This window comes from Podospora anserina, chromosome 2, assembly GCF_000226545.1.
Source record: "Podospora anserina S mat+ genomic DNA chromosome 2, supercontig 2".
In the NCBI taxonomy this organism is placed as follows: Eukaryota; Fungi; Ascomycota; class Sordariomycetes; order Sordariales; family Podosporaceae; genus Podospora; species Podospora anserina.
In genome coordinates, this window is record NW_001914858.1 from 3896199 (window position 1) to 3913721 (window position 17523).

At 52.8% G+C, this 17523-nt stretch overlaps 3 protein-coding genes across 3 annotated transcripts; 2 read left to right on the plus strand and 1 right to left on the minus strand.

The window, feature by feature from the left end:
* Positions 1-4938: 4938 nt before the first annotated feature.
* On the minus strand, positions 4939-10100 carry PODANS_2_11270 (uncharacterized protein; the record flags this gene model as incomplete). The annotated part of the gene is made up of 2 exons (XM_001911904.1): positions 4939-9654; positions 9717-10100. The coding sequence occupies 2 exons, from the start codon at positions 10098-10100 to the stop codon at positions 4939-4941; spliced, it is 5100 nt and encodes a 1699-aa protein (XP_001911939.1).
* Positions 10101-11627: 1527 nt separating this feature from the next.
* On the plus strand, positions 11628-14686 carry PODANS_2_11280 (uncharacterized protein; the record flags this gene model as incomplete). The annotated part of the gene is made up of 4 exons (XM_001911905.1): positions 11628-11697; positions 11776-13567; positions 13623-14009; positions 14065-14686. 4 exons carry the CDS (start codon positions 11628-11630, stop codon positions 14684-14686), a joined length of 2871 nt encoding a protein of 956 aa, XP_001911940.1.
* Positions 14687-15523: 837 nt separating this feature from the next.
* On the plus strand, positions 15524-17522 carry PODANS_2_11290 (uncharacterized protein; the record flags this gene model as incomplete). Its single annotated transcript, XM_001911906.1, has 2 exons — positions 15524-15918; positions 15986-17522. Coding segments are annotated over 2 exons (1932 nt in total), but the record flags the coding sequence as incomplete, so codon positions are not given.
* Position 17523: the final 1 nt, after the last annotated feature.

The window sequence follows — 17523 nt, forward strand, 5'->3', positions numbered from 1 at the left end:
TGTGGCGATATGGAACCCAAACCCCAACCCCAACCACCCCCCCCCCCCCCCCAAAAAAAAAAAAGAAAGAAAAAAGAAAAGCTCTTTGCTGGCAGCAGGAAGGATCAGACGCAACCATCCGAAATGTCCCCGCCTTCCCAGTCGAAGGATTCGGAATCTTTATCCGTGCAGGCCTATCAGGATTATCGTCCGTAACACCGACTTCGAGGAAGAGAGCCCAAAAATGGCAACATTGACCAACAAGGTAGGTAGGTAGCTTTGCTGTCATCAGCTGGACAGAGAAGAGAGGATCTTCCATCCCCTGTCAGTCAGCTAGGCTCGGGTTACACGAGGGATTATGTCAACACAACACCGAGCTTATGCCATTTCCTTGTAAGCGAGGCGGTGGTGGCAGGGACGAGGATGGATCGTGGATCCCTCCCGGCAGGCAGACATTCTGCTTAAAGGTGGGCTTTGAGGTCACTGGTGGTGGTGGTGGTGGATATAAACACTGGGCAGCATGGTCCGGATCACATAAGGATAGGGCTCGTGTCTCGCACGAGCCTGCGGCGCTATTGGTGTCTGAGGTTGGGAAAAAGATTCCCGGTGTTGCAAGACAAGTTCAAAGATGGAAAGAATACCCGACAGAACACAACACAATTTGCAGATATCAAGCACATGTTTTTGGGGTTCGGAAGATTGTAAAAGGAAAGGTTTTCGGTGTCTCGGTTGATTACCATTATCTGCTTGTGTCTCAAACTATCCTTGCTGGGATGTAAAACTGACAGGCTGTGTTCTTACGCTTTGGACATACTCGGAACGAGTTGTTTGTGTAACCTTTTCAAAGGATACATTACAAACCTCGTTCCTCACTTGAATTCAACGTCTCACAAACCCTTTTCCTCTCACGAATAAACGCGGGGGCGTTTATGACAGCACAAGGGGCGCCAACCTTCGAACAAACGTCACTATCTCCTTGCTGTAAGTGGGCGATGATCTCTGATCTGCTTTCCCCCTCCAACCCTGACCAGCAGAACACCACACAAAACCTGGCTCTCCCGCATGGTTGATCTTGGGGATGACAGATTGACGCGGCGTGGCGGCACAGCTTGGACACACACCCACCTACATACATACATACATACATACATACACACAGGCAAGACAGACAGGGTTTTGGTTGTGTAACCAATATGTATCTGCACGGTTTCCTTCGCAAGACCATGTCGATGAGGCTATTCCGGAACGAAATAGGATTAAGGCCGCATACCTAGACCGACCTACCTAGTTAGTTTCTTCGAATCAGATGGCACCGATCAGGGGAGGGGGTAATTACCGGGCTGGTGACTGATCAGGATGGATGGGATGGTACCTACCTTGTGGGAAAGGGTTGTTGTTGGGAGAAAAGAACTTTGCGTGTAACGACACTGATAACCTACCTACCTACCTACCTACCTACCTACCTACCTACCTACCTACCTACTTACCTGCCTGCCTGCCTGCTGTACATTGTGGTTTACTCTATCTTGTGCTCTTTTGTGACACTTAGCCAACCAAGAAGAGAGGAAAAGACAAGCGAAGGGGGGGTTGACAGGTGGTTACCTTGAGGTATGCTGTGTCACTTCTCCGTTCAAAATATCTGTCCGGTAGGTAGGCATTACTCAACTGTGTTACCCCCTTCAGCCCCCTTCATCCGAGTTCATCCCATCATCCTCTTGACCGATCTCGGCCCGGTATAACTCTCTCATATTTTACCTATCATCATCATGCCGAAAGGTGGCGGCTTCGGTCCGAAGGTCTTGAGCGCTCACACACTCATGTGAAAAGTCACGTTTGACGGCATACAAACAAACCAACCATCCTACTCGTACCCAGATGTTTCCAGAAGGGGAAACTCAGTCGTAGAGGTCGTACACATACTTGCACATGGGAACAGGCAAGAGTTTGAAGGTGCGGTGGCTTTTGTGTAACTTTGCTGATCGATCCCGTCCCATACATACATCACCAGTTTTCGCTTTCGCTTAATTGTTGACCTCGCCGCCGCCACTGCTTGTGGGGCTTCCGTGAGGTGCCGAGGAGGTGTTTGAGGGCTTGTTGCGAGTCCGCAAGAATTTCGCCCTTGTGCTAAACGTCTTGGGGACCAGGAGCTTGTGTCACCGCAACAATTCTCGTTCGGGTTATGAGGCACTGTCATATTCCCCGGCTTTGTGTAACCTCTCTGGGTTGGTTGGTAACCGGGGTTGTGGCCTTGACATGTTTGTTTCTGGTTGGTTTACACGACGAGTACTTGGGTGTAAGTGGGCAAAGGATTGTCATGGGGAAAAGAGGCTCTGTTGACATTCTAGAAGAAAGGGGGCACAGAACTATGGCACCGGTCCCGCAAAAGATCGGCTGATTCTCCCCTTTCTTCGCCAACTATACAAACTTGAAGTATTGAACTCTTCGGAAGCCGTTCGGCACTCATATCACAGCAAACTTACAAAAGATCGACCTCAGAGGGGATCAAAACGGCCTCCCGCATGCACGGCTGGGGCAAGACCGGGACCGAAATGGGTTCCATGAATGAACGATGACGGATGGTGACATTGTGCGGCTGAATGTGAGAGATCATCATCCTCCTCTCTTCGGAACGTGCTATCTTTTCATGCGTGGGATATGTGTCTGTCCCTTCTGGCAAGAGTAATATGTGTGATACGATATAGCTCGCCCCTTTTTCCCTCACCAATGACAAATCATGCGCCTACCTGGTACAAGATACCTCCGTTGTCTCCTCTCAGTAAGTCCGTCAAGGCCATGTGTCTTAGCCAGACTAGTTTCTCGCTTCTGCATGGGTCTTGCGTTTTCCTTTTCCAAAATGCGGGATGTGATCACACTAAAGGAACCAGCAACATCCTGTTGAACAACAGACTTTGTGTTACATGAACCACGCTGATATACACATGTCAGATCCAACCTTGAAAGGTAACATGGGGGGCTACTACTCAATATATGCACATGGATTAGCCAAGCTTGATAATAATCTGTGTTGTGTCACTCATCAACCGGCAACATCGTGACTAAGGAAACTGTCCATTGAGGCAAAGATCTGTATTATTCTCGGATAAGCAGGCCAAGATGATAATGATGTATTGTGAGAACAGGTGAGAACTCAAACGGTGAGTTGTTGTTCATGCACCTACCCAGCCCGGATGTCAACATGATGAATAAGGGAAGAAAGATATCACAATGGATTTTGTTGCACCTCCTCACATGGATGGGCGAGGTCGTACGTTGTGTAACACCGCTTAAACTGTCCAGTCAGGTAGGTGTGGAGCGAGCCCTGACTGAAAAGCTTCCGAAGAATATGACAGTCTTTTGTGACACACGATGGATGGGGTGTTCGGACATGTGACGGACGAGATTTGTGATGTGAAGGGACACAAGAAAACGCCACCTTTGGCAAGTCCAGCCACTGGAGATATTCTGTGTAATAAACAACGAGCTCAGATGCGAAGACCAAGTTGTACAGACCGTGAACACTTGAAGGACATAGCTATGCACCATCGGACCTCGAGAACCAACAACTCTCCTCTCTTTTACACCACCGACTTGATTAATTACACCCCAAACACTTCACCAATAAAAACCCGTCTTCCGAATCGGGATTTCAAAACCCAGGGTTACCGTCAGACAACAAATACTGATCAACAACCTCCTCCCGTCTCTCAGCCCTATCCCGATCACCAACCAGCAACACGCAACCAACATCGGATGGAACCGAATACACCCACCCAAACCTTCCGAGTCCGAGCTGAAAATGTTATAAATGCGGGCGGGATATTAACCAACACACACACCCCGATTATTCATCTGCACAGACCAACCCAACCCTCACCGAGCCGAGCGCGGCCCCCTCCCCCCCCCACGTAATGTTTTGTTAACCAACCTCACCTCACCGAGGAGCAAATCAAGACATGAAGATCAAAGACAGAACCAACAGGCCCGAGAAAGCAAATGCTGTGCTACCTACATAATAGAAGTGAATAATCAGCACCCCATCCCCCCTCGCATTCCAACCTTCAAAAAGTTTCTTCCTTCCCTTCGATCTCGGATCTTGAGCATAACACTGAAAGGGGTTGTTTGGTTGAATCTCCGAACGGGTCGAAAGATATGCCCCTGAAAAGACAAACAATATACACCCAATCCAGGACGACAACCTGACCTACCTGCGCAGGCAACAACTGGCCACTGCGCAAGCACACAGTGAACTCTACTGATTTGAGGGACAATTTCTCTTAAAATGCTGAGATAGTCGCGAGAGAGGGGATCACACATGTAACAATCTCAACCTCTCAAGGTAGGCAAGGTACTAAAAAAAATAGCCAAAAGACTTTCAAAAGCTTGTCAAAATAAGCCTCGAAGGAACGGTAAAATGGGCACCACCATAAAGGTTCAAAAAGCCTACCTACCACAATCTTTCAACCACTCTAGATGTCTTCAGTCTCCCCACACACAAAAAACCCCTTGTGAAGATATCTTACTACCTCTTGAAAAGCCCCCACCTTTTTCTTATTGTCAAACTCACTCATTGTGCTCAGCATATATGTGTAAAAGCAACCAAGTAAACAAAACACAAACTTTTGCCTAAACAAAAATGGTATATACACCTCCTCCTTTCCTCCCCTTCTGCCGCTAATATTCATCACAAAACCCAATCCTCTTCACAGTGCAATAAAAATCGCAATTTGAGTTACCCTCAAACTGACCCCCCTCTCCCCTAAAGAGAGCAAAAAAGCAAAAGAGACCTCCCTCCCCCCTTCCCCTCTCCCTCAACGTCCCAGTTTCGAGTACAAACCCCCTCACAACTCACCGCCACACCATTCATTACCTCAACACCATTTTTAACAAAACTCACCCTCCCAATCCGGTCCCTTGTTTCCTATCCGGCCATGTCCCAATCCCACCCTCCCACCAAGAAAATCAAGTCCACTTCGAAAAATCCACCGCATCCACCAGCGCCTCCGTATCCCCATTCCCACCCTGCCCATGGTGATGCACCCCATGATCCGTCATCATGGTAGAACTCGCCGCAGTGCTCAACATGCTCGATCGATGCGACCCATCATTCCCGCTCCCCGTCCCCGTCCCCGTCCCCGTCCCAGCCCCAGAAGTCCCCCCACTCAACCCCGTAGCAGCAGTGTTACTCGTAAAAAACGTCGCAACCGACGACCTACGCAAGCTGCTAAAGCTGTCACGAATATTCCCGCTCGCCGGTCTGCTGCCTGCGCTGTTGATGCCAGAGGGGCCCCCGCCACCGCCAATGCTATAGTCCGACAGCATACCCCCCGGCCCGACAGCGCCGGCACTTGCACCGCCGAGCCCGCTCTGCGTTCCTGACACGGGGGCGCTGCTGTTGATGAGCGGTAAGCCACCGGCAGTAGCGGTGGCAGTAGCCAAACCAGTCGACCCGGCAGAGTGCCCATAGTGCGCACTCTTGGGACCGTGTCGCTCGCGTAGTCGATTGATCTCCTGAAGACGGTTCCTCCATGACGAAACATGCTCGCCACCTTCGCGTTGAGACCACACAAGAGAAAACACGGATGCGTTGAGGGCTATCAGTCTGACGAAGCGAGGGAGCGCCTTCAAGCTGATAAGCTTTGGCTCGGCGACTGGGGAGATTTCTGGGAAGCCGGGCCGGTTCATGACTTGGACCTTGAAGAAGGGGGAAACGTGCTGAGCCTCTCCGTCCTGCCGCTTCTGCGCCATCTCTCTCATGGACGAAAACGTCCGCCGCGGTGCGGGGGTGATGACAATGTAGACGTAGTTGAACTGGGAGGGAAAGGTGTCGAATTTGAACGGCAAGCCAGATTCGTTCCAGACAATGCTGACATAGTCGTTCCCAATGTGCTTCTTCTTGTGGTTGCACTGCGGGTCACGCTCCAGATTGGTGGGCATCTGTGTGGTGACATGGTAGACAATCTCGGTGACGCGGTCGCGCCAGCAGTAGGTGTACTGGCCGTCGGTGTCGTACTCGCGGTCCAAGCCTTGGGTGTTGAATGTGGCCCCCTTCAGCTTCGTCAGCACGCCCAAACCCTTGAGAAACTCGAGGTATTCTGGCGAGCCTATCGTGTTGGCGAGGATTTCGGTCTCCTTTGTCTGTCCCTCGCCAACATAAATAACACCGATTTTGTGCCCGTCGACGGTGGAATTCCTGTCAAAAATACGGATGGCTCGGTTCACATTGTCGTCGTCCGGTAACGGAATGGGTCGAATGGCGGGATCGTACATTTGAGGCATTGGTGCGAGCAGCTGCATCAGCAGATGGCTGGGAAAGATGGTGATACCGTGCTGGAAGCGTCCTTCCCAGGCCGATGCATCAGATAGGTCCGCAGCTGGCTGATTAGGCATGGCGGAGAATTCGACACGGATGGCGAACGACGATGTGCCCGACGGATATCGTCGAGTAATCTCAGCCCAGCCCGTTTCTTTAGCCTGCCGAATGGTGACGATGCTGTTTCCGATGATCCAGCGCCTCTTCTGAATCTCGCCGTAGAACTCCTCGGTGAAGAGGGGATCCTGAGCCGAATCGCAAGCATCCGAAAAAGCCACACGCTGCATGAAGTCAAGTGTGACCTGTGCCTGTTCCTCGTTTGTGGCCCTGCCATCCGAATCTACAAACAGGTTCTTGGCGATCCAGTTGATATGACTCGGTCGATCGGGCAGCTTTACCGCAAGGAACCAGAAAGTAATGACATGGTACGCCAGAGCATACACGTACTGTGGCAGATCATCGTTGGCAGCTTGGTGGCCGAGCATCTCTGGGTGGTGTGCTACAACAATACTGGGCGTTGACGGCTCGCTCGAATGACTAGGGCGTGCGGCATGTTGTTTCTTGTCGCGTACTGACTGCAAGTATCTGGCGCAGATGCCGAAGATGATGCGATACTCGTCCTCTCGAAAGTTGGAATACAACGACGGCAGGCGACTGAGGCACGCCAGAAACTCAAGAATGTGTACGGCGACAAGGGGCTGTGTGATGACTTGCGACATCTTTTGCAGAATCGTCACAAGAGCTTTGCTGACAGAGAGAGGTAGCTCGTGGCAGCACACTTGCAAAGCGTGGATGCATGTCTTTGCTGTCTTGTCCGAGATGCCATGCGTGAAAGTCCTGACCATATCGTCCTCGTCCATCTTTTGGAAGTGCTCATGATAACTGAGAATCATGGCCAGCGAGTGAAACAGACAGTTGCTCACATCACTTCGCCGCAAGCCTGACGAAAGGGGGGGCTCTTGAAAGTTGCCGGTCTTGATCATTTCGCAAAAGAACCGTCGAAGCTCGTGGATGTGAGGGATCGCGCCCCTGAAGATGGGATGATTGCTGAGTTGGGCGGGAAGGTGTGCCAGAACAAAGCTGTAAACCTCCCAGTCGCAACCGTTGTGGAAGAGGCTGATCATCGCTTCCAGCCAAGCACCCATATTCAGTACTGCCCTTCCTGTAGAGCCCAACTCGGCTCCAATAGCATCATTCTCGTCTCGGTAGGAAATAAGCAACCAGCTCGGTCTCTCAGGGAGGCTCTCAGGTAGAGCATCTGCATCGGGGACCGACCATAATCTTTGATTCTGATGGACTACGGGCCTTGGGGTATGTGTTTGCCGTGCAGGAAGCCCTTTCTCTCCTGCCTGCCCCTGGGTAAACGATATACCACGAGACGGCCGTGTTGCTGGCTCAGCCCTTGGCAGCCTAGATGGATGTGCGGCATCCTCGGCCAGCTTTCTTGCAAGTGACGCTTCCGTCCTGTAAAGCAAGCCTGCAAGGCTTTCATTCTCAACCTGCGTGGTGATATATATTTGATATTCCGCATCTGCTCGAAGTCGAAAGAGCATCTTCATGGCCGTCAGTCGAGCATCAACCTCACATGAATTAGAACGGGCAATGTGAACCAGGGCAGCAAAAGCCTTGGATGCTTTGGAGCCATCGGTGTTGAGTGTTCGGATGAAAATCTGAACATAACCTCTGGTGACAACGTTGGAGAGGCTCTGGTTCGCAAAGTAAACGGTCTGACCTGGAGGGAAGGAACTGGACTTTGGCGACGCCAACAAAGCCAAGGGTGACCTGGACATTTCCTTTGCAACCACCTCCCTCAGACCTCCTATGATGTCATCAAAAAGACTGCCATCTGCAGTTTGCGAGACCTTCACGAGGAACGTAACCGTGTCCTGAAGAACCAGTGTGTTCGTTTCTTCGCTCATACCAGAGAGCAGCCGGCGCACGAGGTCGCCAAGAGCGTCCTCTTCCATGAGATCTTGTGTGAGAGAGAGAAAGTCGTAGACTTCGATGATGATTTCCAAAGCGTGCAACCGCGTCAGCGGATCCCGGTGTTGGGCCAGGAAAAAGCCATCCATGATTATGTCAAGATTCTTCTTCCACTCCACGTCTGATGGGAAGCAGCTCCTGTGATCCTTGAAGTAGGCGATGACGAGACCCGCAGCAGAATCTGGAAGGGCCAAGTACACCTGGCTCAGGAATTGCATGCACTCATCTCGTTGCAGCAGGTCGGATGTTTGGGTGAGTAGGTTTTCGATGCGGGTGATGAGGCGTCTCAGCTGCCCGGTAACGGGGTCCTCGGCTTCTGGTACTTGCCGCGGCGAAAGGAGTGATTCCGAATCTGGGGCAGTGAAGGGGACTGCCTGTGTCCCACACTGGGCAGCAACCTCGAAGATGGAGGACCAGTGCTCGTCTCTGACCATCGAACTGATGTTGTTGCGCGCGTCGTCGAATAATGAGTTGATTAACTGCAGAGTATCAGCGGCTATTTTGGTGTTGCTAGACCTAGCAACATTGGCCAGGCCGTCCACCAGAAGCGCAAGGGACACAGGGGGGTACCCCTTTTCGGCCGATTTGTGAAGGAGCTTCTTCAGTACCGAAAGGGCGCCTCGAATCTCTCTGTTCAACTCCTGCTCCTTCTCCTTATCGTCTGGGGCCGCATAAGTTCGCAGAATGTCCAGCAATATCCTGACCGTGGACTGCCCATGGTGCGATCTGCAAATAATGGAGATGGTGTGCCATGACTGTTTCTGCAGGTGAGGCAACTGTTGGTGTATCGTTCCGAGGACTTTGATACAGTCTTTGAGCTTGCCGTTTGGAATGGTCCCGAACGTGACGAGCGCTTCGATCACGTTGATGCATGCTATCAAATCATCCTCCGATGCCGTTTTTCTACAAATATTGAGCAGCTCGCTCATCAAATCCCCAACCACTGGGTCCCTGGCGAACTTGAAGTTGAATTTGATCACGTCCCTCAGAAGCACAAACAGCTGGGAGAAGTTCTTATCTTCGCCTGCTGCGGCTGATTTCCCTTTGCTAGACCCCCCATTCCCTCGCAGTGCCCTTCTACGAGCCTTTCTGACGATTTGGTATGTCTGGTGTAGCCAGGAAATAAGTAACGGGAATATGTCGTACGGGAACCCGGTGATATTGCGACCTTTTGTAGTGAGATCTTCTAGAGCAGCGAGCTGAAGGTGAAAGTCTGCTCGGTTCGCAGGTGCTGTGAGGGTTTCAAAATACTCGCGGCGCTCCAGCTCGCTGGCAGCTGTGTACTTTGCGCACTCGGTAAGAAGCTCCCAGCCAATCTGTCGGGCGTTTTCTGGATAGTTTTCGTTGATCAGGTCTTTGCCGGCGTACCATATGTCGAGTACCTAGCCAACGACGTCAGCAACCGGGCCCCGACGGCTTAAGGAGGCACATGGGGAACACATACAGGATTCAGTGGAAAATCCCTTATTGCGTAACGAAGCGAAGTTGCCGCAGCTATCCTCTCATTCAGATGACCATTCCTATTCTTCAGCTTTACATATTGCTCAACCTGGTCGGGGGCAAGCCCTCGAAGGGCCGTCGGGAGTGGGCTGTCATCGGCATGTTTCGTCGACGGTGAAGGCTGTGCCTGGGCAGCGGCGATGGAACCGAGGGACTGAAGTGAAGGTGGTGGTGATTTTGTAAGCCTGCTGCCGCCGGCCAGTCCCTTAAAGACACCGGCAAGGCCTCCGGTGATCCTCTCCGGGGGCTGGTCGTCTCCGGGAGAGGGGGACATGGGTAGCTGGTCCTCCGAGGCCGAGTGGCCTAGAGACGCTAGTCGGCGCAACATGTCAGTATACCGGCATTCTTTGTAGCGGCAACGACGCAGAACAAGCAGGACAGATAGAAAAGATCAAAAAGCAGCAAAGACAAGAGGAACACTCGTAGTGTCTGTCGTCCGACGCCAAGACCAGAAACTCGCAAGGCAGTGGTTTAGCCCTGCAGGAAGCTTGCAGGAGCCGCATGCAGGCTCAGAAGTCCGGGGCGGGGGAGGGCGATCGAAACACGGCGGGAGCGAGAGCTGTGAATTGTCGGGTTCCCTCAACATGACATGGCCATGGCCTGACGGGAGGGTGTGGTCAGGTCGGGGGCGGCCTAACTTAAGGGGGAAAGTCGCAAGAGATGTCGAGACATGTTCGTCTAGAAATAACCCGGAAAACTCTCGAGACAGGACAAGACAAGACATACGTTCGACTTACACGTAATGTGCTAATCGCAACAGGAAGAGGCAGGTCACAGAGACACAAGCCAGCGAGGGGAGCTGTCCCCCTCCTTGTCTATCTCTTCCCACCCTCCCTCACTTTCAATCGGGAATCGGGGCTGGTGACTGGTCCTCCACACTCTTCACGCCACCAGCTGGGGGGCACATGCGCCAACGTCCGGAAGGGTGCAGTCGGGAAGCTGTGTGATGGTGTTTCAGCTGGCGGGATGGTCTGGCCTTTGTGATGTGTGATTACTCGCTTTCTATGATTGGAATAACGTTGGAAGATGGACTTGCGGACTGGCGGACTGGCGGACTGGCGATCACTGGCGGACTCCTGAAAAATCAAGCTACCGGTCAGTGGTGTTCTTGGGGCAGCGATGACGGAACATGGCCCAGTGAAACCCACTGGTGGCAGCGATTGGATGGACCCCACGATGAGCTGGGGGGGGGGTTGACGGCTGCGTGTTGACCCGCCCGAGCCAATCACACCTTCCTGGCTTGCAGGACGACCATGGAAAAAAAAATGGAAAAAAAAAGTGATATGGAAAACTGAGATTTTCTGTCAAGTTTTGCAGAGAGCACTGTGGCACTGTTGTTTGTGTCAGGGAGAGACGGTCCGGTGCTCCATGGTCAAAGAATAGATCGAGCAGGCTATAGAGAGAATGATGACTAAAAGGCTAATGGAGATAGTTTGCGTCTTATGCAAGTTCCATCACAACGAATGAGAAAGAGACGAGGTTCGTTTGATAGAGGACGATAAGCCGTTATCATCGTCTTTCCCAGAGCTTCCTTCCCCACTATTTGGAGGGCCGACGGCAAGTACCGCACGCACCCCGCTACCTAACAAAGTCCCTGAGCCTCTGAGGTGGCCCGTGGCCTTGCGCCAGCCAAGGCTCTGATAATTTTGGATACCAGGCGGAGGCTGCCAGAAGACCTTCTCCCCCACCATAACTCTGGCAACCGTCAACCGCTTTTTCAGGTGTTTTTGTTTTGCTTCCAAAATTGAAGCCACTGCCACATACACGTCGTCATATTGCTTGCAACCTCCCAACACACATCTCACCCATCACAAGTAGTACAAATACCACGAGAACGACGAAGCAGCTGCCAAACATGGCGACCGACCTGGTGCAGATCGCTCAGCTGCTTAACCTGACACTGGATGCGAAGCAGCACCGCAAAGGTAGGCATCAATCACATAGCAAATTCCCGCTCCGTGACCGCTCAGACTAACTTTTGTTTCTCTTTTCCTCCTTTTCAGCTGAGGCCGAGCTCAAGATTCTATCAGAACAGCCCAACTATTCCCTGTCCCTTCTCACACTCGTCCACGATGCCACGAAACCAACCCAGACCCGCCTCGCGGCAGCCCTTGCCTTTAAGAACTTTATCCGCCACAACTGGGTAAACGAGGATGGATCCCACAAGCTTGCTGCGAACGAGGTCGAGACCATCAAGAAGGAGATTGTCGGCATGATGATTGAAGCCCCCAGCCAAATTCAGGCCCAACTGGGCGAGGCCATCTCGACCATTGCCGATTCCGATTTCTGGGAGCGCTGGGACACCCTTACCCAAGATCTTGTTAGCCGCCTTTCTCCAACGAGTTTTAAGCAAACAAATGGCGTTTTGGAGGTTGCACACTCGATTTTCGGTCGGTGGCGCCCTCTGTTCTCGAGCAACGACCTGAACCGCGAAGTGTTGCATGTGGTTGGTGTGTTTGGCGACCCCTTTATCCAGATGCTGGGCATCGCCGACCAGCAAATTGGGGCCAACTCGGGCAACGAGGCCGAGCTCAGGGGTTGGCTTACCACGATGAGTCTCCTTGTTAAGATCTTCTACGACCTTTCGTGCCAGGACCTACCACCAGTCATCGAGTCGAACCTGCAGTCCATCACCGTGCTCCTCCACAAGTATCTCAGTTACACCAACCCAATCTTTGATGGCGAGGAGGACGATCCCACGCCACTCGAGAACCTCAAGTCAGACATCTGCGAAGTTCTTCAGCTGTACACAAACAAGTACGACGATGACTTCAACCCATATGTCCAAAAGTTCACCCAGGATGTGTGGAACGTGCTCTCCAGCGTTGGGCCCGAGAAGAGATATGACATCCTAACTTGCCAAGCGCTTAAATTCCTTACCGCTGTGGCTTCAGTGTCTAGGCACGCACAGATTTTCAGCGACGAGGCGACACTGGGTACAATTGTTGAGAAGGTCATTATCCCAAATGTGTCTCTCAGAGAATCGGATGTTGAAATGTTCGAGGACGAGCCGATCGAATTCATCAGACATGATCTGGAGGGCTCCGATACCGACTCGAGAAGAAGGGCTTCGACCGATTTTCTCCAGAAGCTGCTCGGAAACTTTGAGATGCTGGTGACACAAGTGGTCTTCAAGTACATCAACCATTTCCTCGAGCAAGGAAAGAGTGACTGGAAGGCCAAGGATACCGCTGTGTATCTCTTCCTCGCCATCGCTGCCAAGGGTGCCGTCACGGCATCTCACGGTGTCAAGACGGTCAACAGCCATATCAATGTGGTGGAGTTTTTCACCCAACATATTGCTGGTGACCTTGTTGGTGGGGACTCGCATCCTATTGCCAAGGTTGATGCCATCAAGTACCTCTACAACTTCCGCAGCCAGCTTGACAAGGCCCAGTGGGCCGCTGCTATGCAGCCACTCATCCAGAACCTGGGTTCAGACAACTATGTGGTCTACACTTATGCGGCCATTGCGGTCGAGAGAGTGCTTTACCTGACGGACGATTCCGGCCAGCACATTTTCCCTCGGGCTGACATCCAGCCCCATGCCAAGGAGCTCTTGGAACACCTCTTCAGTCTTGTTGAAAAGGACGCCTCGCCAGCAAAGTTACAGGAGAATGAGTTCTTGATGAGGTGCATCATGCGCGTTCTGATCGTTCTCAAGGAGGGGGCGGCCGAGTGTGGTATCAACAATATTCTCACTCACCTGAATGGCATCACCAATATCATCAAGCAGAACCCCAGCAACCCGCGCTTTTACTACTATCACTTTGAGGCCATGGGAGCCCTTGTCAGGTAGGACTTTTTGGTTTCTTGACTGCACTGGACTGAAATCGCTAACTTGTAACAGATACTGCAGTAGTCTGCCTCAGGTCGACCTTATCAGCCGCCTGTGGGAGCCGTTTGCATTGATCCTCACCGAGGATGTGTCCGAGTTCATCCCCTTCGTCTTCCAGATCTTCTCGCTTCTTTTGGAGCTCAACCCAACCGCGCAGATTCCAGGCGATTTCAAGGCTCTTTTGGAACTTGTGCTTACCCCGACTCTATGGGACACCAGAGGCAATGCGCCCCCTCTTTCCCGGTTCCTTGCGGCCATCATCCCCAAGGCCGCCCAGGCCATTGTGCTGGAGAACAAGCTGGAAGCCGTACTCCTCATCTTCCAGCGTCTTTTGGCCAGCAAAAAGACGTCGCAGAATGCCTTTGACATCATCGACTCCGTCGTGACCACATTCCCTGCGTAAGTGCCTAACTCCAGTTCGAATGATTCAAAAAGGCTAACCTCGTTGCTATAGTGAGGTGTTGGAGCCATTCTTCACCAATGTGGTCGGCCTTGTCTTCGACAGCGTCCAGAAGCACCCTAGCGATTCGCACAAGCTCCGTGTAGCGCGTTTCTACCATCTCGTCTCGGCCAAGCCAGGGCTCGGGGCCGACTTCTTCATCAAGCACGCCGACGCCGTCCAGGCAAACGTTTTTACTCCTTTCTACCTGCAGGTTATCCGACCCACCACTGCCTTGTTCGCCAAGCCGGTGGACCGCAAGCTGGCTGTTGTTTCTTACACCAAGACGCTGTGCGAGTCCGAGGCCTTTGCCACGCGCTACGCCAAGGGCTGGGGCTTCACCTGCACGAACCTGCTGGACCTCCTCAAGAACCCACCCAGGGTTGCTGCTGGTCTTGGTGACGAGCTCCTTGTTGAGAACGATGTGGACGACATTGGCTTCGGCATTGGTTTCACGCCTTTGAACACGTGCAAGCGCGGCCCCACGGATGCCTACCCCGAGATCACTGAGATTGAGAAGTGGGTCGGACAGTATGTCAAGGAGGCGAACGCGAAGACGAACGGGCAGATCACGCGGTTTGCTCAGGAGAGGCTGGCTCCTGAGGCCCAGCAGTTCTTTGCGCCTTATCTGGCTTAAGGGGGGGTCAGCATGGGGAGAAGAGGAGGCGGTGATTATGTATGTTGAGGGGAGTGTTTGGCGTTTGGGAGCAGCATTGGAGGTAAACAATTGATGGGCATATTTGTTGGTATTGCTTTGGGGGGGGGGGGGTAATGTTGAGCGGAACAGAGCTCGAGACCAGACAAAAGAAGATAAAAAGGGGTGGGGAATGAATACATTTTGATGGCAATGGCAAAGCGATGGATGGAGTTTTTGATGATGGGGTGTAGAGTGATGTTTGAAGAAGTTCTATATATGATGGCTTTTTGTTAGATGGTAAACATGATATTACCAAAATACCGCTTCTTCCACGCCACCCTTGATTCTCAGGCAACAAAGGTCTTTATTTTCACTTTCTACAGATGTCGTTTGGTAGGACTCGTTCTTTTCGTCCCGTCGCTTGCTTGTCCTAATCACCGAGCTACGGTCGACTCAGCGGCACAGCTGTAGCCTATCAACACCCGATCTGCAAAAAGATGTGTTTCAAGGACTTCTTTCAAACGTCCACTAATCTGCCACTAATAGTTAGCAGCATTTGGCCCCCAGCGCCCCCGCAGCGGGCATCCTTCTTCAATCTCCATTTTCCAGCCCTGTGGTTTGAACTGCTGGGACCCCTGTTTGCGTCGACAGCTCAACGGCGGCTGGTCTGCGCCCTCCCTGGGGAAACATCTTTCTCTCACCTAGCACCACTACCCCTCCTTTTTTTTCTTTCTTTATTTTAACCTTCTTTGTTTCTCTCCCTTTCGAACCTGACTACGGTTCAAGGTCTGTATACTCACCACGCGATTGATTGATTGATCCTCGGTGCGCGCAACAATGGGCTTCTTCTCGCGCATAAAAAAGAACAAGTCGCTTGATGGTGGTGGTGGTGGGGCGGCGCATTACGATCCTAGGTTCAGCAATGACCAAACGACAACACCACGATCCAACAGTTATGACCCGAGAGACTACCAACTATCCTGCTCTGGGTTCAGGGCCATGGTGACGGGCAATTCCCGGGGATTGATTGCCCAACTGCCCGAGGGGGTGCTACGGCGTATCTTCGGACTGGTGTGCCCCCATGCCAGGGACGAGAGCTACGAGACGTTTGAGGGGAGCGCAATGATGATTGTTGGGGGGGAAGAGGAGAGGTGCATGCTTTGTGACATGAGGGATTTGGCGCATTGCGTTGGGGTGTGTAGACGGTGGAGGGGGGAGGGGGTCAAGGTTTTGTATGTGTCTCCCTTCATTGCACCACAGGACAATGCTGATATTCTGGTTGGCGGGGGGGTTGAAAAGGTATCATAGTATACGACTCGATCCGGTGCATTACTGCCCTCTGGAACCGATACTTTCTGATCGAAGAAAACGCCGCTCTTTTTTTGACAGGAATGGCTCGCCGGAGGATCCGTGTTTGATGAGGCTGAAGCTGCTGTGTCGGACGTTGAGGGAGGACCCGGTTAGGAGGGGGGCGTTGGTGAGATATCTCAAGATGCCGTACATGCTTAGGGAAGCGGCGCAGGCGGATTTGGCGAGGACGATTGCGGTTACGCCGGGGTTGAGATATGTTGATTTACCAGAGGGCTTGTTTACCGACGAGCCGGGGTTTGTGACGTTGCGGCTGGAGGTCCAGGCGAGGTGTTTGGAGTTGAGGAAGATGAGCTACATGCGCGGGAGCGAGAACTCTTTGCAGGCGCTGGCGACGGGGAGGGTGTGGACGAGGCTGGAGGTGTTGGAGCTGAATAGGATGGGGATGGACGGGGGGATGTTGAGGTTGGTGTTGGGTGGGTTGGGGGGGTTGAAGGCGCTGAAGATGTCGGAGATGGATGTCGGGGATGAGGTTTTTTCGAGTGGGTGGGAGGAGCAGCTGCCTCCTTTTCCGGGGACGATCGAGGAATTGGTTTTGACCGACTGCAAGAATATCACTGGGGATGGCCTGAGGTCGTGGCTATCCACCTCCCCTGAATCACGAGAGCGGCTCCGGGTGCTGACCCTTAACAACACTGGTGTCCGCGTTTGGGGGCTACACTCGATCATATCCCTCGCTCGCGGATTGAAACACCTCTCCATCGTCGAAAGGGTCACCGTCGCCATGCCTTCCTCTCCAGACCTCCAACCCCTCAGGAGCACCACCCTCGAAACCCTCCGCTACGAAATCACCTCCGCGACCCCAACCAAGAAATACGGCTCCCCACCACACAACTCCTCAAGCATAACCTCATCCTATTACACCTACCTGGCCACCTCCCTCCTATCAGGCGGCCTGCCACAACTCCGCTCCGCCTACGTAAGGGACACCACCTTCCCCGACCTCCTCCTCGGCCTACCGCCTCTCCCTTTACCCTCCTTTAGTTCCTCCCCCGCCCGACCAGGCAGCTCCTCCTCCATAACACCCTTTTCGTCATCCCCATCAAGACCCGCCAATTTCGGTGGTCTCCCCCCCTTACAACCCGGCTCCTCACTACCCAACTCCAACCCCTTCACCCCCGGCCACCGCCCGCAAGGCAGCCTGTCCAGCCTCTCCCCCTTTGGTCAGAACCAACAACAAACCAATCGCTTCAGCAGCAACAACCCCTTCACCAGCCTCACCACCGCCCACAACGCCTTCCTCAACCTCCCCGCAAAGCTGGAAGTTTTTACAAAATCCGAAGAGGACGACGCGCTAAACTGGAATTTTGTCCGCATCGGCGGCGGCGGTGGCGGCGGTGGGAGACAAAACAAGGGGGAGAGACCACTAAGCAGTTACGGCTTGGGTGCTGATATCTTGGGTGACGCAGGCGGTTGGAGCTCTGGTGCCGGGGCAAGGAGGAGCGTGCTTGTTGGTGGGAGGGGGGAGG